Raw genomic sequence first — 25,570 nt, 5'->3', positions numbered from 1 at the left:
GCTACAGGTAGCTAAAAGTACATCCGTTCGGCCCCAATTTTGGGGAAAGCCATAAGCCGCGCGTGGCGCTGTCGCCACCTAGCGGCCATATCTGTGCTGATCGTAACAGACGCGTTTTGTTAGAGAGTGAGTCTTCTGTACTTAGTACTATTATTTATTCTGTGCTAAAACTATGAAATTTGGCAAGTAATATCGTCTTACACTACACTACAGGGAAAAATTCGAAAACTGTAAATTAATATAAAAAAAAATTAAATTAAATTTGTAACTCGGACCTGGCCGGTTTTCCTTTTGAGGTACGGAACACTAAAAACGAAAATCAAGAAAAAAATATACTCGTGCAGATGGCGTCACCATTTGATATTTAACAATGATAACACATATTTATCAGTGAAAGAACATAGGTCAAAGTCATAGAGCTTTCTAAAAATAATAAATATGTAATTATAATTTTGATATTTTTATTCATTATTAGTTTTAATCCTGTGTCGAAGGATGGCAATAAATTTACTGTGACTACAAAATTTTCTATGACATTTTTTTTTAATTTATTTAATCCATAAATAAACGAGATCACACCCTCTATACCCTCTATAGTCTATACTCTATTCTCTTTGGTAATACATAATACTTATTAATACTTTTTACTAGTTTTGACGCGTAGTTTGATATGTTGCGTTTGCTGCTGACTGTACCTATATAACTTCCATCTTCCCTTGATTAACAACCTTCTATTATTAGATTGTAGTGAAACTAGCGCAAGTTAGGTTATTATACTGTATATATATACCTTACCTACCTACTCATACAACGCAGCTAGCTTTACATAAGTATATGAGAAGACGCTTTGTAGCGTTGTACCTATTCTAACAAGAGATGGGAAGAAATTACACTTGTGCGCTTGAAATGCGGGAGGGACGCACGCAACCCGCGCCTCTCAAAACAATCGTTTGCACATCAAAGAACCGTTACGGCTAAATTTGCACACGACTCAATTAACGTCAAGGGTCATTTAGAAAAATTTGTACGATCCAAGTACTTACGCTAAGCGTGAACGTTTACACTCTGCGAGATTGTAACCGCCCTTCTGTAGTAACCATGCGAACCTTCAACATTGATTGGTAAACCTGATTACTTTAAGGGCTTCATTAACGGAGCTATGCGGATTAATTCCAATGGGTTTGCTCGTTATTTCTGTTTCTGACAACGAAACGCGGTTGTAATTTATAGGTGGGTAAGTTAAGACGAGAGTTCATGTAGACTTTCTAAAACAGGTCGAACTATCCACAGGTACCTATTACTAGGTAGATAGCAACACGAAACGATCACAAAAACGTGGACCGATATTTCTATAAATTGAAATAGTATAATATATCATTTACAAGTTATATATTAATATCTGGGTGAAAAAACTCGAAAATGCGCGTTTTCCCAGAGATAAGACCTAGCTAGATCGATTTTTCGCCCCCGAAATATATATATAAATAAATAAACAAGAATTGCTCGTTTAAAGGTATTAGATATTCATACAATTTTGTTGAGTAATCTACTACATCAAAACAAACAGATACAAAATAGACGATTTAAGAAAACGTCGTTTTTTCGTAGTTGTTCATCATAACTCCAATTTGTAGTTTAGAATAAGCAAGATTAGTCACCTGCTGATCAAAAATAAAAAAGCGGCCAAGTGCGAGTCGGACTCGCCCATGAAGGGTTCCGTATTTAGGCGATTTATGACGTATAAAAAAAAACTATTTACTAGATCTCGTTCAAACCAATTTTCGGTGGAAGTTTACACGGTAATGTACATCATATATTTTTTTTAGTTTTATCATTCTCTTATTTTAGAAGTTACAGGGGGGGGGGACACACATTTTACCACTTTGGAAGTGTCTCTCGCGCAAACTATTCAGTTTAGAAAAAAATGATATTAGAAACCACAATATCATTTTTGAAGACCTATCCATAGATACCCCACATGTATGGGTTTGATGAAAAAAAAATTTTTGAGTTTCAGTTCGTAGTATGGGGAACCCCAAAAATTTATTGTTTTTTCTCTATTTTTGTGTGAAAATCTTAATGCGGTTTACAGAATACATCTACTTACCAAGTTTCAACAGTATAGTTCTTATAGTTTCGGAGAAAAGTGACTGTGACATACGGACGGACAGACAGACGGACAGACAGACAGACAGACATGACGAATCTATAAGGGTTCCGTTTTTTGCCATTTGGCTACGGAACCCTAAAAACCGGCCAAGAGCAAGATCTATGGATAAATATTTTTTATTATCAAATATGTTAATGATAGGTATGTACGACTCCTTTGAATATTGCACAGTATTATCCCTAGAGAAGCGGAAATTACGAAACGCGCGAAACTAACGTTAGGTTTTTAACTTTCCTCGTGTCACTGTTTATTATTTGTTCTTCATTTTTTCGTATCTATAACCAAATAACGACCCTAAAGTTGATAAATGTAACTATGTAAAATGCGATTTCGTTGTTGTATTCGAGTGTTATGTTAATAATTATGGTTTATATACTTTATATTTTGCAAAAGTAAATTTTTCATCGTATGTTATCTTTCATTTAGTGATGTGCCTTCATCAGTGAGTTAAAAACGAGCAATCTAATAACGAGTTAGCCTCTAGGCTTCTTTTTATACTCAATTTTAACACTAAACCACGAACAATAACGAGTAGTAACAAACTAGACTTAACGAAAGCATTTCCGTAACGTAAAGTCTAGTCTTAGTTCGCCACTTGTTGGAGCATAGAATACCAAGTACATTAGCTAATACTTAACCGTTTAGATGGAAGTGGTTTAGTGACTGGTTTAGTGTGAGTCTGATGCGACGAGCGCAGCGCTCCATGCAACCTAAATACGTAGTATAGTATACAAGCACAAGCTAAATACCTACATATCTACAATTCTGTTAGTTGGGAGTTATTAGGACAAGTGTTTCTCACTGCCGAATGAGTAGGTACAGCATTGACGATGCCGGTGAAAACGGCGCTTGCGGCGACTTTATGGAATGCAGATTTACATATTTTTTTCACAAGAATAGAACATGCCCGTCTGAATGGACATTCAGACGGGCATCAGGCATGGCGAAACTAAAGGTGGATCAGCCGGCCTAGCCAAGGTCACAATCGCTATCGCTTCGACAACGAAACGCTTTGTGTCTCTCTATCACTCTTCTATATTAGTGCGACAGTGACAGTTGCGTTTCGATCGCTACGGAGCGTTAGCGATTGGCAGGTTGGCTACGCGGCCAGGGTTCCTATTTGACTATGGAACCTTAAAACTATATATCTAATACTCAGCCTTTTTTTAATCCACGGCATGTATTTAATTACTGTGTAATTTACAAAAATATGTTTACATGAATGACACGCTTTTCGTTCTAACCTTAACAAGTCCCATTAGCGAGCCTGATCGTTTTCTTGCATAACCATGCTGAGTAAGCGTTGCGGGACTGCGCGCAATTTCCTCCGCGACGGGGCAGGGGCCGAACATAAGGCGGACTCGATGTCTACACAATTGGTTCATGTTAAAGTTGCATGATCACATTGCAAAGAATAAAGCGGCCAGTCCGCCGCCGTATTTCTCGCTCTTTTGTATCCATGGACACTCCGAAACAGTTGAACTAACGTAACAACCGGGTTATAAACTTGTCCTCCGGAGCTTATATCGTAGGCTACATTGTTTAACATATGTACAAACAAATCCAAGAAATTACTTTACATAGTTATCTGTACACAGACCGTTCTTACTTATTCCTGTTTTTTCGTTCTAGTTATATAATGGAAATATTTGAAATTAATCTTACACCTTATAAAAAGCTTGCCGTTATTTTAGAAACCATAATTCTCCTTATCGGGTACGGGAATCGTAACTATCGAATCGTAGTAATCGCCGTTTTATGACCAAGTTTGTCAATAATGTGTTAAAGGAACATGACGAGAACATTTTAAGACTCGTTTACATGCCGGCCGAGACTTGCCAAGCGTCGGGGACGCAGCTATGCTTTGGAATGAGATAGCAATATTGCTTACTCCCTCTAACACATAACTGCGTGATGCGTCCCTGACGCTTGGCAAGTATCGGCCGGTATGTAAATCAGGCTTTAGACATTCAACGCAATTTTTAGGCACAACACAAAATAGCTGGAAAACGGGCTTAACGGTAGCGATAATCACAGCGCCACCACTCAATCCTGCATGCGGTCAGTAGCCTGCGTTGTGGTTTATAAGGCCCCATTTAGACGGATCAAGAACTTGCATGCGATTTTCGTTACGTTGCGGTATTTGGTCGATCGACTGATTTCACGGTACTCTGTAGTTAGCAATGTATCGAATATTTCATCTCACGCCGTGTAAATGGGGCTGAATTTGCATGAACTGTAAATCCAACACCAGCATTCCATTCGATAATGAGTATACGTGGATGCAGTGGATTAGAGGTATATAATAACTATTGCGACATTAATCCCCTCTAAGCTTTAAGTACACCGGAAAGAGAAGAGTCGTGGTATGTATGGCGGCAATGTGATTTCAAATGCAATAAAAAATAAAATTAAATCTGTTTATTTCAAATAATAATAGCATTACAATTTCTTAAACCCAGTTACAATATTTAATACGTAATATGAATATGAATGAATGTGCTTCATTATTTTATACTAACAGAGGATTGTATATAATATGGATTCATGTTTCGCATAAAAATGGTGTACTTATCTCGTAAATAAAAATATTTCAGCAACTCTACCTGAACAACCAAATTTTCCGATAATAATATATTCGTCAGCCCTAATCCAACTCCATTTTTCCAAATTAAAAAGACCCCTACTATTAAAAAATCTATTGATTGATACACGCTTTAATTGTTGGTGGTATGTGTCCACTATATGTACCTACCAACTACATATGTATATCGAATCAACAAACATTATGATTACGAATTATGGTCGGCTCACAAATCGTTGGAAATGTTGGAATGACAAAAGACAACAACTGTCCGCGGCAGCGAGCCCCGGGGAAACGACTAACACGTTATAGCCACAACAGACGAATTAAGGAAACGTTTATGATGTAAAGAGGAAACGTTGACGTTTTCTCAAATAAGTTAAAACGGGTAAAAATCATCACACGATAAATTCTGACGTCGACTGTGTTTTCACGAAACTTTTAACAATCGTTGTTGCTGTTACTTTTTTACTTCATTTATGATTACGACACCGAAGCAATCTATTAAGTTAGGTATTTACAATAGCGAAACGAAAATAGTATTTTATACAATTGTGATATAATGGAGAAATAACAATAGAAATATACCTAGCACAAAATAGAGACAAAAGTTTGTCTCGACTCGACCGCCACAAACGAACATTTCGTTACGTGCCGGAAGGGCTATTGTGTGACGGACGGGGGCATAATGTATCAGGCTGACGATGACACGACGACGCTATTGTCTTGTTCCCGCAATTACTCGACAGATATTCTAACAATATTTGTTGTAGTAGGTAATAGATATAGTAGCCATGTGTTTCTGATAAAGCTTAGTAACACCTACCTACTTCAACGGCACTGGTGATATATTCTAACCTTAAAACTTATTCATATCTGTACATTTACTGGTTTGATCAAGATGCAGATTTCAGGAACTATTAGAGTTCGTCTAAGCCAACTCTGCACCGACTTCGACGTAAAGGGTCACACAACATTTTTATCTAATTTACTCAATTTTCTTTTCAGGAACTAATCACCACCTTGTACATAGGATTCCTGGGCCTTATTTTTGCATCATTTTTGGTTTACTTAGCAGAGAAAGATGTCGAACATACAAAATTTAAAAATTTCGCCGAAGCTTTATGGTGGGGAGTTGTAAGTAAAATACTATAAATATTTTTGTTTACACTCAAATATTCAAATTTCTAGACAAGATGTTTCAATAAAGTATATTATGGACTGTGCCAATAGAACGCTACAAAGCCTTTAAATGTTTCCAAAGTAAATTAAAAACTTTTGGTGAATCCGCTTTGTCTGTCGTAATTTGTTATGACAAGATACTTGTGAATATCGATCGTCCTTGTCAAACCCCTTGTAACAACAGCTACAATTTATGCTTATAGGTACCTTAGCATACGTTATTACCGTTAAAAGCCTCCTCTATGTGACTAAGGTTCATAAATGTTTATGTAGTATGTTTTGTTACTAGATCACACTGTGCACTGTGGGGTACGGCGACATGGTGCCCCAGACCTGGCAAGGAAAGTTCATTGCTTCATTCTGCGCGCTACTCGGGATATCTTTCTTCGCGCTCCCTGCTGTGAGATTCATTTACTCAAATCAACTCTTTGCTTGTCCTATTTCTAAAATGAATACTAACGAACTGTAACATTTTCATCAGGGTATCTTGGGTTCGGGATTCGCTTTAAAAGTACAACAGCAACAGAGGCAAAAACATATGATAAGGAGGCGGCAACCGGCAGCGACCCTAATCCAAGCGCTTTGGCGATGCTATGCAGCTGATGAGCACTCGATGAGCGTGGCTACCTGGAAAATACATCAAATTCCTCTTCCCAGTCCGCAGACGAGGTAAAGACTCCTCCACATTTTTTGAGTGGTGTTTTCTAACTGCTAGAGGTGATGATTTGGTTTGTGTTGACAGCAGGGTGATGAGCGCGTCGTTTAAGAACAACGCGTCATTCGTGTCGCGGCTGCCCACGATCCGCCGACACAAGAGCACCTCGCTGCACTCCCCCGCGCCGCACTCCAAGCCGGCGCACCGGTATGACGTCAACGCCAGTGCAGAAAATCTCGGTGAGCTCACACAGCTGTTATGCTTACTTCTATAATTGTATTATTATTACCACACGCTCCTATCGGGAAGCTGCATTACTTTTAAATACAGATACTTACCTACTAAACAAAAACATTTTAACTCCATTGTTGACATCTATAAAGCAGCACTCAAATATTAACATTAATTTAGCTTTTATATCAAAATTCCACTTTTCTGTTTTTGTTTTTGATAGATTCCTTCCTTTATCTTTAATTATCTGTACCAAATCAAAATCACCGCGGTGCTACAAATTAATTTATAATTTATCACCTACGTCGCAAAATAATCGTATCTACATTCGTAATACCTACAATCAACTTCGTGCATTTAAAATCATTCAATATAATCAAACCTTTCACATAACATTCCTTTCTGAATTACAATTTCCTGGAATGAATCCAAATAATTGCGTGGCGCTAAATTTATTGAATAGGTTTAGTATTAGGTTTGTATTAAAATATACTACTTATAACTTTAAACGTAAAACATTAAGGTTGGTGAAAAATATTACGTACTTTACAAACATGAATATTGGCTAATACAAATATCGATAACTACATAAAGTGGAAGCAAGTTAAGGCTTTAACTTGGCTGTGTAATTTGAGTGTAGTGTTTGAATCTATTTTTTTAAAAGCAATCAGAAAACTGCACCTTAACTTGAGACATCTCCACGGACACTGACCAAAAATGTTGTCAGCACTTTACCGATATCACCCACCACCGGACACTCAACCCTGATGATTGCATTATGTAGTTGCGATGGTATGGAGGATGACCTGATGTTGCCCTGTTCCGTAGATACTCGCACAGCGGGCGGGGACCGTGCGTGTTGTCTACTACATTGTTGGAAAAGCTGCTTCAAAGGTTCTCTTCTCCATCTTTTAGACGGCACATGGCATGACAGTTACAATCGATTAACTTCTGCTGCGTTTCTTATAAATTCTTACTAGTAATTTTTTTCAAAAGAGTATGTGAATACACGACAAGCGATTTTTTATGATGTAGTAAATGATCCCGGACAGAGACTCGACTTCCGGTTATATTACGTACTGGCTATCTGTTTTAGCTCCAGACACGATTGCTGGCATCCTACCCTACCTTCTACTTCTTTCTATTTCATTCACTTTATTTTAATTAAAAGGCACCCGCGTAGCAAATCGCTTCGAAATTCTTTAAGATACATTGCAATCCGAAGCTTATTTATTCTCCATTTTGAGTAACGATGAATGCTTCTAAGAGTATGATGGCTTCCGCGTACTTTCAGTGCTGACGTATAGAGTAAGATGTTGTTTAACTCGATTGAAACGTGAGAGTATATTAGAGTTGACACGATTAACTTTGTACTATTCATGATTACAAGGCAAATAGCGTACCTACCTGACGTTATTGGAATGGCTTAAATTCAGGCTTTCATTTTCGAGTTTGGTTCCAAAATCTTAAACGAAACGAAAATATTCCACCGCTTTGCATTATTTATTGTGCATGCCAGGTAGCAAATAGGATACCAGTACAATATTTATTTGTAATATGATAAATTTGTATATTTACCTCGAAATGAGATATGTGCATCCCGTAAGTATATGTAGGTATATACTCGGGTATGATGTCGTTAGCGTCCGCCTGTCTGAGCTTTGACTTCAATTGAGAAGACACAGCTTTAGGTACTCACCAACACTTGTGTTCCTTGAGCTCACCCACACCGTATTCACGTACAGACCAGTTTTAGCACCCTCGCCACGCTTCTCATGATGTGTACTTGTATTTCAATTAACAGTTGTAGGTACCCAATTAATTTAATTGCTAGGTACACACTGTACAATTGTACATAGGCTTTAGTGATGATGTAACTAAACAAATTTCTGTGCTTTGTTTTTCTATATTATAGGTAACTGCTGTCATCTCGCAATTGTCATACTGATAATTAGCTACACAATTGTGTAGTAGAAAAACAACAAAGTATTTTACTGTTTTCACAATGATGGCGTATTCAGAAATAAATATAACAAATTCATTATTTGCAAAAAAAACGTTTGCTATGTTTATAGTAGGTACATACAAGGAGGTATATTAGGATTTTTTTTGCTTTAATAACCTGCTGTCATAAAAACATTACCAACTTATTCTTTAGTTATTAATCGATGTACGAAGTTGCAGACAGTGAAACGGGTAAGGAAAATTATTTGGTCTTCTGTCCTGTTAATCAGAATATCGTCTTCATTATCTACAGGTACTTAATACTTATTTGTTACAATAGTCAATTTAAAAAATACATTTTGATTAGAACATTTTATTTTTGTGGTTAAAATTCAACATCTGTCTGTGCGTGCAACCACGACGTGAGCAACAACCAGTTTATATAACCTAACTTTGCCCATGCTTTGTACAAACTTTCAAGTAACAAAGTGTGCCACACGGTACGCGTCATATTTTCAAAGGAATTTCACGTTTATTGTGGCACTCCCATACACTGTCAGTACCTAAGTGAATATAAGACTTATGGACTGTTCACACTGCCGGCGAGATCTCTTCTCTAGCGTACTGCCTTCAGATTCAGTATAATTTGTTGTAAGCAACGAACCATTTACTTTTTGATCAACACGGGATCAAATTTATGGCCTTTCATCCAATGCAGAGGGGCTACCGGGAAAACCGAAATTCGCAAATTGCGGGAATCTTTCTCTTTTACTCCAATGAAGGCGTAATTAAAGTGACAGAGAAAAATGCCCGCAATTTGCGAACTTCGATTTTCGCGGTTGTAGCCCAGCGCTCGATCCTCAAGTTTAAAAACTATGACTATGACTACCGCGACATTTTCTGTCGCTCTGCTAGTCAATAGTTTTATCTCGGACACCAATTTTTAGAAACACAAATTAGAATTAACAAAATATCAAGTTATTGTGCCAAGGCATTCCTCACCAGTCAATTACTTTACCGGGATAAAAAGAGAATATTAGCTGTTTTCTGCCCTTACCACCACGCATCTTGCAGAGGATTCTTATGAAAAGTAGATAAGCGTAGGATTATTAAATGCCTATTTAGTTGTACATAAATCTGGTATCATTCTTAGAAAAACAAAAACTCCCTAAAATGAGTAAAAAATGGTTTTTTTTTTAAATACAATATCATAGAAACTTCTGTTAGAAGAGTTTATAAACTGTGTAAGGTCTGTAAACATTTATTTTAAGTCAATTTTACTTGTTGTCTTTCCTAATTCCTAAATTTTATTTGATGAACTACTCAAAGCAAACAGCGAGTAATTACATTTCGACTTCGTTTTATACCCTAAACTCCCTAAAGGGATGATAGAACAGTCGTTAGTACGTAGTTGGTCGTTATACTTATGTCTATGTATATACAATGCACGTCACCAACCTTGTCCGTTTCAAAGTAGGAAATTAGATAATAGATAGTATATATTCCCGATCCCACGACACGACAAGTGCTCGAGATTACCATTCTGAGATGCTAGCCAACGCCCGATCTATTAAATGAGGTCCTTCAACCCTCAAGCATTTGTAAGTCGGGCGCCTTATCGTGCACAGTAAGCGGAGATTTCCAATTGAAAAAGAAATTCGAAGTCGAGAGGAGTTTTATTGCTATCCGGTGGCGAATGCACTAGTCCCAAAACGCACTATTAGTCAATACACTCTAATTTCGAAAGCCCCTCTTCTCATAAGAAACTAGGCCCAAAATACCATATTTCCAAAAAGGCTCATTCTCGATTTACACGAGAACCATTGAGAACTAGTCCCAAAATACACCTTTCCCAAAATACCCCAAATTGTGTTCACCTGTGCGTGGCGTAATACTTTATTCTCATAATGCGTAGGTCTCAAAACACTCTAGTTCCAAAATACCCTATTTTTTTGGAATGTCTCTTTGTGACTGCTTTCAGCCGTAATCATTACCCGTTTGATGCCTAAAATATTTTTTTCAAAAATAGGATTTACGTATTTAATTATTATTTTGAGCTATACAGGGTGTAATCGTTAAGTGTTGCTCGGCGATAGTTCCGTAAATATAGCAGATATCAGAAAATTTCAAATTGATATCGAAAGTGCATATAGTGAAAGTGAAGGGCAATATACACACGAGTGTTTTAATGCCTGTGTTGATAAAGCAGTGTATGGAACTATCATAATTAGGTGGGCGAGAAACTACCCTCATTTATGGCATTATTTAATTATTTAATGCCATAAATGAGGGTAGTTTCTCGCCCACCTAATTATGATAGTTCCATACACTGCTTTATCAACACAGGCATTAAAACACTCGTGTGTATATTGCCCTTCACTTTCACTATATGCACTTTCGATATCAATTTGAAATTTTCTGATATCTGCTATATTTACGGAACTATCGCCGAGCAACACTTAACGATTACACCCTGTATAGCTCAAAATAATAATTAAATAAATCCTATTTTTGAAAAAAAAATTTTAGGCATCAAACGGGTAATGATTACGGCTGAAAGCAGTCACAAAGAGACATTCCAAAAAAATAGGGTATTTTGGAACTAGAGTGTTTTGAGACCTACGCATTATGAGAATAAAGTATTACGCCACGCACAGGTGAACACAATTTGGGGTATTTTGGGAAAGGTGTATTTTGGGACTAGTTCTCAATGGTTCTCGTGTAAATCGAGAATGAGCCTTTTTGGAAATATGGTATTTTGGGCCTAGTTTCTTATGAGAAGAGGGGCTTTCGAAATTAGAGTGTATTGACTAATAGTGCGTTTTGGGACTAGTGCATTCGCCACCGGATAGTTTTATTGTTATCCCATGTCGCGAACTGTGCTCGGAATTTCAAGTTTTCGTCTCATTTTTCCAGTACACAAAAATAATGCAGAAAAATGACAATTTAATGGTCAAAATAGCAAGTAACTAAGTACTTAAAGTGTCGTAATGATTTAAATATTTTTGATAAGTTTTTGTAAACACTCATTTTTTGACCGAAACATTCATTTGGGTTTAGTACAGTCAAGTGTAAAAACATTGGTGCATATAACGTACTCAAAAAAATGAGCCATAGTTCTTAACTCGCTGACATAAGATCTAAAAGATATATTTTGGATATGATGTGTGCACCCATATTTTTACACTTGACTGTACCTCAAAACGAAATAAATAATTAAACCCCATATGGCATCACACGTGTGTCTATCACGGACAATTTGCTCCGAAACGAATACTGGACAGATTGATTTACAATTTGTACACTACAATGTATAACTTTCCGCCGGTGACCCAAAGACGTCCGTATAACATAAATAAATTATTTTAAACATGTGAGGTCATTTTTGGAGGGTGTATTTTAAAAGAAAAGGTTTGCAAACTATATCGTGTGACATATGTATTAGATTAAAGGGCTCGTTGGAGAATCTCAAATATACTATGTGGAATTCAACAATAAATATTGTTAAAGTTACTTAAAGGGGCCCACTGATTACCAGTCCGCCGGACGATATCGGCCTGTCAGTTTTTCGGAGCTGTCAACTTTTTGTTCTAACTATCGTCCGGCGGACTGTTAATCAGTGGGCTGCTTAAAAAACAACAACACAACAACAATGACAACTTTAACTAATATTAAGTTTAGTAACTTTTTACAGTAATTTAATGTTTAAAAATTTAAACGGTCTTAAATCGTATAATAAGCCCATATTATTCACACAAAATCGATTTCGTAATAATAAGTTATTCAACATTACCTACCTTAAAACATATTCACTGTAATAGTGTAGGTATATACGAGTAGGATCAGAAAATTAAGTATTGCGCAAACCGTAAAATTAAATGAAAAATTCAGAACTGAACAGATTGCAACATGAAAATAATGTCATTTCATTTCGGCGCTCTTTTACGACATACTTGAGACTTTCAACTTAATACGAGTACCAAGTAATTTTGAACACAATATCAATACCTAAACACAATTTTATCTGTTAGTTGAGTAAGTACAAGGTGCAGTATTATTGAATCCTACGCTACGTTACTCTTGATTTGTATTGCCGAATGTTAATACAAACTAGATCGATTTTTCGCCTCCGAAAACCCCCATATAGTAAATTTTATCGAAATCGTTAGAGCTATTTCCGAGATCCCCGAAATAAACATATATAAATAAATATATATACAATAATTGCTCGTTTAAAGGTATAAGATTTATATAAAATTATAAACCAACGTTTAGCTTTTGTTTTATTTTATAACAAGAATACAAAGAGAACAAAGAAAATTAATAAGAATAAATAAAATAAGAGTTGAATAAAGAAAACAACAACGCTACCTACGCGTATACATATTTACTGCGGTCACTTACTAAACTGGGTTTGAGAATTTTATTTACAATGTTTTAAACACCTACTGATAATGTTTATTATCATGAAGAATAAAGATCTTCATTTTATTTATTGTGTTAAATTATTACTACCTACTATTTATATAACATTTAAAACGCGTTACGATACAATTACTTACAGTTATACTCACTTAAAAATAAATGATACAATTCCTCGAAAGTGGCCTTGATCGCGTCAATTTCCAATTTGAAGAATCGAGCAACACGTAAAGAAATTAAAGTGATTCCGACCCTTTGTGAAGGCTACATTCTTTAGGAACGTTCGCACCTAAGTAAGAAAGAGATAACACATCGATCGATAGTTTGCTCAGACATTAAATGGCAACCGCTGCATTGACCTCATTATTAAGTTGTTTCTCCAATGCAGCCTTATGAATTGGCTAAATTAAATGTCAGATTTTTTATCTTGATTTTAAAAACTGGCGTCTCACAACTTTGTTTCGATGTCAATTTTTTTTAATTAATAATATCTTACCTTACCTTCTCATATATTCCTGTATATTTCGATACCATGTAGAGTTACACAAATAATATTAAACTGCTTATAGTATATAAATGATATGCAATTAGCGACCTAATCAATCAGTAAACTGTCTCGATAAAATCTTTCTGCTAATTGCTGCTATTTCACGTATATAATAGGTATAATTATGACATATTACCTACAAACACGCTACATACCTATCTACTAAATGTATACAAGGTGTAACAAAAATAGTGGGGATCCGTTTAAGGGCATATTCGGCATCATGTTATAATTAGGAACAATTAGAAAAAAACATATTTTGACGTAAAAAAAGCTATGGGGCAGGGTGTCCAAGTCGGCCAACCCTCTACACAAAAGCCAATTTTTTTGCGTCAAAAAACATTTTTTCTTCTATTTTTTCTCAATTAGAACACGATACCCACAATTTTTGTTACAACTTGTGTTTGTATAATCCAAAGAATTTTACATTTATGAATTGACACCCTAAGCGTTTTGGTCCAATCCTGAAAATGGAGACAGTAAGGCTCCGCGTCTCTTTCCCGTGGGATTTACTTAACCCTGTAATCAAAACAAGATGAAAGAAAAATCCTTCTTAGCATAAGCTTTAAGGACCGGGAACGGCAAATTACTTCTGATAGGATTATTATTACCGTATTTGCATCATTTTAATCTGTCTTGAAGAACTTCTTTCGTGAAAATATTATGTACCTAGGTATATATTACTTACTAGCTTTTGACCGCGACTTCGTCTGCGTGGAATTTGTAATTTTGGTAAGTAGGTACCTTAAATTTTAAACAAATCTTATTTTTATTCCACTTCTCTTTTTACCCCCCCCCCCCCCTCAATCAAATTTCATCTAAATTGGTTCAGGGATTATTGATTGCCCATACAAATTTCCACCCCTCTTTTCACCCCCTTAAGGGGTGAGTTCTGGGATAAAAAGTATATTTGGTCCTTCTCCGAAATTCAAACTATCTGTATACCAAATTTAATTTAAATTGGTTAAGCGGTTTAATCGTGAAGAGGTAACAGACAGACAGACACACTTTCGCATGTATCATATTAGTATGGATCATCATTATCCTCCTAGCGTTTGTCCTGTACTGTGACGGATATGGATTTATAATATTAGTATGGATATCACAACATATATAACACTATATTTTTCTAAGGTAATCATAGATACATTGACGATTTTATACCTAGAAATACTGACATAAACTGATTAAAAACATAAAAGACTGTCTGCATGTATAATATTGTATAATACATAACTGAACGTCCTCGTTGACGGTTTAATAAGACACGTGCTGTACTTTTCTAAGAAAAGATGTGAAGGATATCTATTACCTACTTGGAACGTTTAATTTATCATGTGTATTTTCGGCTGACAGACAGACAGGCGGACTGTAAATATTTAATTATTGCAAAAGCCTGGATGTTTCGATTTGGACATAATTACTCATTAAAACGTAAATAAAATTCAAATAGTAGACATGTCGTTTGCTGCAAAATTGTATTGTTTTTAATAAATGAGCCAGGTTACGGTATAGTTGAGGCGAGATAAGGGTAGAGGCTCGTACAACGGAGGCTAAGTTGGAGTAGTGTTGAAGTGAGCGTGTGTGGGTTGGCAGGCGCGACGAACGGACGCGCGGCGCGCGCGCGGCCCGGCAACCCGGCGCACAGCGAGGACTCTGTGGCCGAGACGCAGCTCTCCAAGAAAAACTCCGACGGTAAGAAGACCACGGTCCGTCTTGCAGACGCCTGTAAAACAATAGAATTCTTTCCATATTAGAAGTGCTGTTCGTCTGCAATGCTCTGATTGTCGCTTTCCAGTAGCAAAAGTATCTTCCTAATAGTGTAGCTTTTACCTACTGGTATTTGTGTGTGTGCGTGTGTGTGTGATATGTCGTTTGACTAGAAAAGCATTTAATGTAGGCACTTATCGGTCACATAGTTACTAACTACATCTACAACTCTTCACTTAACTGTTCCTCAAAATTTATTACAATTGCGTTAAAATGGACAAACTCTGTATTTTCTAATGTGATCACACTGGCTTTGTTTAGATTGTAACTCTACTGATATTCCCTTCAATGAAATCATCAAATAGTTAATAAATTAAATTGCACCTGTATGACTAGATGTTTCTAGTGTGTAGCATTGTATCGTGGTTGACTAATTCGATGAGCATGACACGTTTCGTGGACGGACAGCGTAATGAAATGACAGACGTTTGACGTACGATTACTGTCGTGTGGTGCTCGGGCGCCCGGTGCCACGCACGCCATGCGCTCTACCTAGGGTTACCAGACATCAGGAATTTTTCTAACATTTCAGGCATTTTGGCCGAAGAAATTTTGTATGAAACACCGTAAATAAAACTTGAAGGTTTTGAAACACGGGAATCACGGGATACTAAAACTGTTTGCCACGTCCACGTATCTATTTAACAGGATTATCGGTCAGATGGTATTTTTTTATATTTGAGAGGTTTTTGGGGTGGGATTGCCATGTCATGACATAAATTTTGACAGTACCTCTGAAGTTTGTACATATCTGGTAACCCTACTTAGATTCGTTACTCAGCGCTATTAATAGTCATCGATTTCGCGTAATATTCGTGTACTTGTTGATGTATGATGATAATGATGAGTATCGATCTGCCGGTAATGATGCCCTGCTAGACAAAGCCCGTTTGCAAATCGGACACGTTTACAAGGCCGCTGAATAAACTTGGCTTTGTGTTCGCATATTATTTATACATATAACGTTTACTTATCTTACTACAAACTCGCATTACATGCATGCACTGTTAATAATTGTATTGCACAAAGTAAAATTCCAAGTACAGCGAAAGTAAGATTGAAATGTAATATTTTGTTTCGTCAACATTCGATAAATTCAATAGACAGAAGCAGGCGTGGCTCACTCCGCAATTTTGTCGTGTCGCTGCAAGTAGGTACCTATAAGTACGGCCCACACCAATTTTGGTGTGTAGCCATAGTAGTTGCCGCACACCGCTACGGAACGGACGCCTGCTCGCGCTTGCGCCACCTAGCGGTCATATCTGTCGTAATAAACGTGTTTTGTTGGAGAGTGAATTTTCTGCACCTAGTACTATTATTTATTCTGTGACAAAAGTTCTAATTATATGGTGAAAAAGGCTGGAAATCCAGATTGCAAGCAAAGTGGCCTTCCCTATCCGCATGGTAGTTTTATGCATAATTAATTAACTACCTATCATATTCTTAAATCTTAACACGAAGAAATATCCGTTAATAATAGGAATAATCAAAGTTTTTATGGGATTGTACATTAACCTATTCTTCTATTATCTAAACACCTTTTCACAAAGTATTGTTTATTTCTTTGTTTAAGTGTAGGTACTAAACTGGCTTTGTTTTTATGACAGCAAACAGTTAATTAATAGGTATATGTATGTGTTAAACATTACGAAGCTTATAACAACAAAACATAAAAAAAAAATCAAAGCAATCGCCACATTATTCGAATTATGATATTTGTTTTTACTATTACATGGTAACTAATACATATAAGACTCTACTTTAATGTTACTGGCTCAGTCGTCTTGCGAAATACCCACAAAACATGATTCATAACATTATTAACCATTTTTTAACAAGCTTTTATTAGGTCGACCTGTATGTAACTATGTAATGGAATCTAAGGTAACTAATTTAACCATCTTCCAAGGATGAAAATTGGCGGCTGTATGTAGTTCTAATGACAATACAATAATATGGTACTGTCGAACTGATCTGATGGAGACAGGAGGTGGCCATAGGCACTCTGTGATGAAACAACGCAACTTAATTGTGTTAGGGGTTTTTAGAATTGTCTCGATGAGTATTAGTTGTCTGTCGTAAGAAAAGTACAGTCAGCGATAAAAGCTTGTACCAAAAATTAAATTTTTGCCAAAAACTTATTTCTAAACTTGTTATGAAATTTTATATTCTTACGTTTACGTTTACATTAATACATTTCAAATTCCTATTGTTAGTATTATAACCTATTATATCCACCGGCGTTAAAGAACCGCAGCTTGAGTTTGTAGCACTAGGCGTAGCAAGTGCTACGCGAAGGGTGTGCAGCACGAGAGCAGTGGTCTATTGAACGCGCGCTAAATGCTAAACGAAATGTTGCGATTCCTTCAGTCATGATTGCAAAGATTTGATATAATCGCAAGTCACAAAAGCCTGACATGCCTATGATATAATTTGCCAATGCCATATACAATGAAATTGACAGTTGCCTGGACATTAGGGAGGCGTGCGCGGAGCCGAAGCCAACACGTAGAGCCCCTTATGACACTATAATGAGATGTAAGGCGTACACCGAGCGAATGCTGACAAATTTATCGATTAATAAGTAGTAAAACAACCTTACGCAATATTACCCACTTAAAATAGCTTTTTTTCGTACAATTGATAGCTGCTAGATAATAGACGTGATTTCACACCTCAGTATGATTTTTCAGTGGCGTATCAAATCAAGAGCTAAGAACGAATTCCTGACTTTAGGTATATGACTATTGTATTGCTTTAATGCACAATCGCAAAAAATGATTGTTGTCAATACAAACTGTCAATCTCCTCTCAACCTCCTTACAAGATTTTTTTTCTAAAATCTCAAAAACATTTCCGTTGATGGGCGTTTTTAGGGTTCCGTAGCCAAATGGCAAAAAACGGAACCCTTATAGATTCGTCATGTCTGTCTGTCTGTCTGTCTGTCCGTCTGTCTGTCCGTCCGTATGTCACAGCCACTTTTCTCCGAAACTATAAGAACTATACTGTTGAAACTTGGTAAGTAGATGTATTCTGTGAACCGCATTAAGATTTTCATACAAAAATAGAAAAAAAACAATAATTTTTTGGGGTTCCCCATACTTCGAACTGAAACTCAAAAATTTTTTTTTCATCAAACCCATACGTGTGGGGTATCTATGGATAGGTCTTCAAAAATGATGTTGAGGTTTCTAATATCATTTTTTTCTAAACTGAATAGTTTGCGCGAGAGACACTTCCAAAGTGGTAAAATGTGTGTGTGTGTGTCCCCCCCCCTGTAACTTCTAAAATAAGAGAATGATAAAACTAAAAAAAATATATGATGTACATTACCATGTAAACTTCCACCAAAAATTGGTTTGAACGAGATCTAGTAAGTAGTTTTTTTTTATACGCCATAAATCGCCTAAATACGGAACCCTTCATGGGCGAGTCCGACTCGCACTTGGCCGCTTTTTTTTTGTTGTCCCCTACACTTTTTTTTTCAAATTTGGGATTTTTTATGTTATTTCTACTCAGAATCATGAGCTCTTTCTATCCTAATAGGAGAAAAAAAGTGTTTCCAAAATTACCATACATTTTTCGATCTTTCCATTCCGCGACCGCCATACAAAGTCTATGAAAAAATGGTGACGTAATGGAAATAAAAACCTTAGGACACTTTTTTTCTCCTATTAGGATAGAAAGAGCTCGTGATTCTGAGTAGAAATAACATAAAAAATCCCAAATTTGAAAAATAAGTGTAGGGGACAACAAAAAAAAACGCCCTGATGATGATGCCAATGATGATGACGACGTACGAAGTACATCGTGAACATATTTTTTTCAGTACGAAGGCTTGCCCCTTACTGAAAAAAATATATTCACGATGTAATCCCTCTCACATTCTCCTTAGAAGAAGACTTTTCCAAACAACTGAAATAGTATGATGCGTTTTTACGAAGTTCAAAGTATCTCGTTTGATAAAATATTTTCAACCCCATTTTAACTCCTGAATATTCAAAAACACTAAAGTATTTTTTCCTGTTTTCTTATAATATGATGTTCAAAGAAGTTTCAGGTCCCCCACTCAAAAAAATATTCGATCCTAATACAAACTTTCAACCCCTTTTTATCATCTTAGGGGATGGATTTTAAAAAACGCTGAAATCACTTTTCTTTTATTTATAAAAAAACCTTTTGTTGGGTTGAATTTATTTATAATAGCTTCTTATTTCTTGTACACACTGTAAATGTAACCTGATGTGCAAATTTCAACTTTCCAGCTTTTGTAGTTTTGGATGTGCGTTTAGGAGTCAGTCAGACACGCATTTATTTATATATTGTATATAAATAAAAAACTGAATTATTTATACGTTTTTTTTTTCAACTTTGTTAACTTCGGGGTATGGCTAAGTAGGTATGGTATATTTAAGGAAACTGAATGGCATATTTATTCTATTTTTTTCATAAAAAGTAATTAATAGCGTTGTTATAACACGGATATAATATTTAAATCCATCAAACAACTGAAAACCAGACATTTCGAATATCGATCGTCCGAAATAGTACTTGCGTTTAGTAGCAAATGTATAAACTCATACTAAACACTAATCAATAGAAAATAATAATAATAATATGTATGTTAGACCCTAAGGCAAGTGTACTCGCTAGTAGGGGCCTTATCAGATAAAAATAAATCATTATTATCTCCAAAATTGAGTTAATTAGAATACCGGTTTTTTTGAGAAAGTTACTTAATTTAAGCTCAGGAAATTACCTAACGGATTTTAAAAAACGAGATATTTAGCAATGTGACGGACAGATTCGCACCATTAGGGTAAAGGTTCCTTTTGTACCTTTTTGGTACGGAACCCTAAAAACACCGTTGCAATTATTATCTTATCAATTTCAACCAAATTAATTGAGGCTTTAATTACGTCATGACGCAACACGTAATTAAACGGAATAACAGTGTAGAAGTAACGCATTTTGTGTTGAACGTGAGCCATTTAATCAGCCCCGAAGGCTATTATGGACTTAACTTTTTTTTATTACAGCTCAGCTCGTCACATGGCGATACGGCTTTTGTAAAAAAGTGTCGATTTCAGCGAATTCCTATAATTTATTTGTTTGTTATACATATATAGGCTTAACTCGAAACTATAATTGGACATATAGCATAATTTGTAAACAATGCAAATGTGTTACTAGTAATGTCAAGAGCTGTGAAAACATTGAGGAATTCCGCCCTTGAACCCTTGTAATTAAATCCCCGGCATATTCACCCAGTGAACATGCGCACCTGTTCAAACAATATCTGGTAACAATGTCCTCTTCCTGCGATCCCATGACTAAAGACTAACTATTTTGGTACAGACGAAGACGAGGAGCCCCGCTGCGTGCACCTCACGCCGCGCCACAAGTCGGCCATTCGATTCATAAGAAAGGTATGTTAACTTCATTTCTATTTTAACTGTATTCTGTAGAACAACAATAATCTACTGCTTCTACTAATCTTGGATAAGTGACATACGTTTTATAGTAGAACTAATTTTACTGGCATTTGATACACAATACTAACATAACTTTAGGTACACCTTTTTACAAATGTAATTTAGTTTTAGTATTTTATGTATTTACAACATATACTCTAAAAAATACTTATATGTACATGCACTACTTACGGTTCTATACAATGCAAATAATTGGGTATTCACTTCAAAGAATATGATAAATACTTAGCAATCCAAATATCTCTCAATTAACAGCGCCATGCTAAGAAACAAGAAGATTTCATATACCTAGCTAAGACAATAACAGAAACGAAACAAGTCTCTCTGAATTCGATACAAGAACATCACATAACATGCAATTAGCACACAGTGGCACGGATTTGTCGGATGCGAACCTTTTTCGAGGGTGAATTAAATTACCATGTTGGATGATAAATTATCCCAGGCGACCCCTCGCGGGCACGAAATGTTAACGAAGACGTTACCCGCTGGTTACCGCGAAAATAATTTTCTATTATCACTCATCAAATTAACAAATACGTCGATCCGGTTCAATAAAGAGATAAGCTGGGCAGACAATTGAATACAATTCTCTCATATATATGTAGTTATGTACGCTTTTAGGAAAATATAATGAGTAAACCCTCGGGAACGGAGCGTCTCCAGGCAAAGTGGCCCACACATACATACATTTATTATGAGGCTGTTCGTTCACACGGTCTTGGAAGCGCAAACAATAAAACTTCCATCCTTGGTTGCAAGTTGTTTCCCGGTTTGGCAGTAAAAGTCGTGAGGAAATAACTATATACATTTTTCTTATAGCTACACTATTTATGCCTACTGTCATATTGGTGTTTGGTTTCATTCTTTTGTTATTCTTGTCGTGAGATAATGATAGTCTTATTCTATTCGGAGGCAAGGTACATACGCCTAAGTACCTATTTTTTAAACATGTGCCTACTTTGGAAAACGATTTTATTATTAAGTTATTCCTATATTCATATAGTCATATATCCATAATAAATATATATGTAGACATAGAAAAAATTAACATTTTCAATTAATAAAATAAACCAAATGACCGAAAACCGAATTATCCACGACAAGCCTATTATATCGCCTATTTTGCCCATAAGGACATCTCTTCAGTAACAGTATATCAACGTTGATAGGGAAAAACTAATAGACGAAGTAGTTATACACATGTCAAAATGTTATCTGGTACAGTTTTGTTTGGTATTTCATACTTACTTTATATATATGTTGTAAAATTCTGACAGATGAAGTATTTTGTGGCACGGCGTAAGTTTAAAGAAGCCCTAAAGCCATACGACGTAAAGGACGTAATCGAACAGTATTCCGCGGGCCACGTGGACCTGCTGGGCCGAGTGAAAAACGTCCAGACTAGGTAGCCCGCTCACGCGTACGCTCGTACGCCTTGCACTTCACCGTTTACTATGTACTATATACCTACCTACATTCTGTATCTTCCTCTCGTCTAGACTGTACCTAATTTGTCTTGTAATGTGATTTTTGTAGTGGAATTTGGCCTTTAACCTAATAATCTTATTGTAGCTAGTATGTGTGCAAATGCTCTTAGTATGTGCATAATAATGTTCTTATACATATATTCATCACCTGGACGTAAATACCCCATGACTGCATGGCGCAACTTCACTGTGTAACGCCGAGCTCGTTGGATTAGTGATGGCGACTAGTCATAGTCAATCATGAGCTTCAATTCTACTTACTTCCTGGTTCAATCGGCATATTTGATAATGTGGGAATCTAACCGTAGATTAATAAGTACTTTAACAATATTTCCTTTGATGCAAATATTGCACAAACTTGCAAACCACGTAGGTACCCTCTTAAAGCATTTTATCAAACATGTGTTACATATATTATATTCTATACATTACGCAAATTCTTCTACACCATCTTCATTGTGACGTTAAGTACTTACTTAGTCTTACACGAAGAGGCAGATGGAATAAAATACTTACGTACATTCATATTCTTTAAATTTTGATTACATATATGTATGTTCGACTTATTCCTTTAAATAAATAAATAAATGCATGGGAAAGCGATTCCTTGCGCAATTTTGATATCTGGGAAAAGTAAGATTTATTTGACTACTTACATCTAAACATCTTCCATAATCATAAGTTTGTACGTTCTACGTACTTTAGTGACATCTGGTATTATAGAGGCAAATGAATATTCAAATCTATCTGACTAACTAACTAGTAAATGCGATATTTGCATATTCATTTTAAGTACAGACGACATTTTCACATATTTCTATATAAGCTCTGTCTGTGTATCTGTGTATCCTACCTGTTATAATATAACAGATGTTAAATACAGTGATATATGTAGTATATTACCTTCCAATTTTAGAGAACAAAATGTTTTGTTTCCGTGTAGCTCAAGTATTTTGTCGCTCGCAAGAGATTTAGAGAAGCGTTGAAACCGTACGACGTGAAAGATGTGATAGAACAGTACTCTTCAGGGCACGCCGACCTTCTAAACCGCACAAAGAACCTGCAGTACAGGTGAGGCGAGAGGGCCGGGCGCCGCCGCCGCGGGGCCGCGGGCGCTCCGCTACGAGTAAGGTTGCAGCTGCTGCACTCATCTGCCATCCATCAACTTCACGCGCGCCCGCTGCCCCGCCGCCCGTCGATACACCGACGCATGGTATAATAATATACTCCGCCTGGTACTCTCTTCCGAGATTCGCGAATGACCTAACTGTCACTTGCCTACGTCATCATGCTGTTTATAGGTTCTCAAACTTTAAAATGTGGGAGAATTTTAACCAACGGTGAAAATTATTTTAACGGCATTAATTTTAAGTTATTCATGTAGAAACATAGTAAAATAAAACAAATCTATACTGCACTTTTCACTCCTACTCTTACAGTTCCGAATAGAGCAGCCAACCATTTTCGTAACAAAACATTAAAATTACCAAGCTTACGACGTGAAAAGTTTGGAAAACACTGCGACTGCTGACACTGAGCGAGAAGGAAATAACAATTAACACGCGTTCGACAAGGACGGTCGGTCAGGGACAAAATGGCGGATTGTCAAATGTGACTTATGTGACAGCGCTATCCTGTGTTGCCAGTAGTGTAAACAGAATTACCCGAACGTCTGAAATTTCTTTCGAGAATCGGAAGATATTGCTAACGAATAATTAAAAATGACGTGTTATTGTAAAATTTAAGATAAAATACATATAAATGAAAATTATTAAATTATGAAGAAATAAATTAACTTATTAACCATAGATATAATGTACCCATGTAACATGTTATGTTGAAATAAAGTGGCAATATTATTGTGACGTAGGCAAGTGACACTCTGGGAAGAGAAGACCATGTTTTATTAGACCATGCACCGACGGGAATGCTTCATTCATTTGCAGTCATTGCCAATTGCCACCGTTACATCATTCGATGTTACACCCTAACATTTTAGATAACCACAAGCAAATAACAATTTACAACATTTTCATTTCTGTATTCGCGAGCATTAACTGTAGCATGGTGGCACTGGTAACTGGCAAACTGACATATATTCAATATTTAAATAAAGTAAATAAATACTTTACAATATTAGTAGTTAGAGTAGGTAGATGTGTATTTCTGTGTAGGTTGATTTTTAAATGTAATTTTTTTATATACCAAACAATTAATAAGAGATATAGTTAAACTATTTATAAATGTACAAGTAGGCAGTAAAAGTTTAAAATATAATCGTAATAATCAATTTTCCTAAAAGAATAGCTAAAGCAATTGAATTTTCTTAACTTTAGGACTTAATCGCCACTGTAGTACGTAAAAAGTCTATAAAGTAGTATAATAAACAGTTTTACGATCCTTGACATATGTGGGCTGCGTACATAAGTACCTACTACTGCGGAGTGGTGCTACTATTTTCCGAAAATCGTTTTTTCCTAGTTGCGATTTCTGCCATTCGTACCATTTTTTAATTTCTCAATAGGTTCCTTTCCCGATAGCATCTCTAACCAATTCGCATATTTTCCTATATGTTTATTTTTCAATACATTATTTCCCTAACAGGATTTCTAAACATTCGCATAATTTCCCGATATACCTATTTCATTTGTTTACTAATCACTAAAGAGTGTCATTTGTCAAATTGACAGAGCCTAGTTAGGTACGACGACGAGCGAAGCGAGGAGGAGTGTGTTAGATGTAGTGCGACCAAAGCAGTGCGCGAAGCCGAGCGAGCGAAGCGAGCGTGCCGCGGCAGCGGCCGGCGAGCGCCAGAACCAACATATTTGATTGAAAAATATTGATTTACTTTACAGATAATATTCGAATGGTTTGAAAATGTATCAGGAAAACAAGCTATTGAAATTTAATTATAATAGGAAAATATGCGAATTGGTTAAAAATGCTTCCGGGAAAGGAAGCTAGTGAGAAATAATAAAATGGTATATTTTGCGAATGGAAATATTGCTTCCAGTAAAATTCGATTTTCGGGAAATAATCGCTACTCTCCTACTGCGTACGACTGCGTACGTCGACTAATA

The 25,570-nt window shown here is 36.2% G+C and overlaps 2 protein-coding genes across 11 annotated transcripts in view; both read left to right on the top strand.

Annotated features, from left to right (window-relative positions):
* Nucleotides 1-25,570, top strand: part of LOC134647233 (negative elongation factor D) — a 387,727-nt gene that overhangs the window by 263,387 nt on the left and 98,770 nt on the right. The gene's annotated exons all lie outside the window — the stretch shown is intronic.
* LOC134647229 (potassium voltage-gated channel subfamily KQT member 4) overlaps nt 1-25,570 on the top strand; it is a 70,140-nt gene that overhangs the window by 35,012 nt on the left and 9,558 nt on the right. For 6 of the 10 annotated variants that reach the window (XM_063501482.1, XM_063501480.1, XM_063501477.1 and 3 more), the window contains 7 exons: nt 5,763-5,891; nt 6,226-6,336; nt 6,418-6,605; nt 6,679-6,830; nt 15,332-15,430; nt 20,864-20,934; nt 23,434-23,561. In XM_063501482.1, coding sequence (XP_063357552.1) covers nt 5,763-5,891; nt 6,226-6,336; nt 6,418-6,605; nt 6,679-6,830; nt 15,332-15,430; nt 20,864-20,934; nt 23,434-23,561 — 878 coding nt within the window. Of the gene's footprint in view, nt 1-5,762; nt 5,892-6,225; nt 6,337-6,417; nt 6,606-6,678; nt 6,831-15,331; nt 15,431-20,863; nt 20,935-22,280; nt 22,409-23,433; nt 23,562-25,570 lie in introns of all 10 variants that reach the window. The other 4 variants (XM_063501479.1, XM_063501481.1, XM_063501483.1 and 1 more) reach the window with 4 other exon arrangements.

The sequence above is a fragment of the Cydia amplana genome, chromosome 4, assembly GCF_948474715.1.
Source record: "Cydia amplana chromosome 4, ilCydAmpl1.1, whole genome shotgun sequence".
Taxonomy (NCBI): Eukaryota; Metazoa; Arthropoda; class Insecta; order Lepidoptera; family Tortricidae; genus Cydia; species Cydia amplana.
Note: the sequence above shows the minus strand (reverse complement) of the source record. Positions and strands in the feature narration are given on the sequence as shown.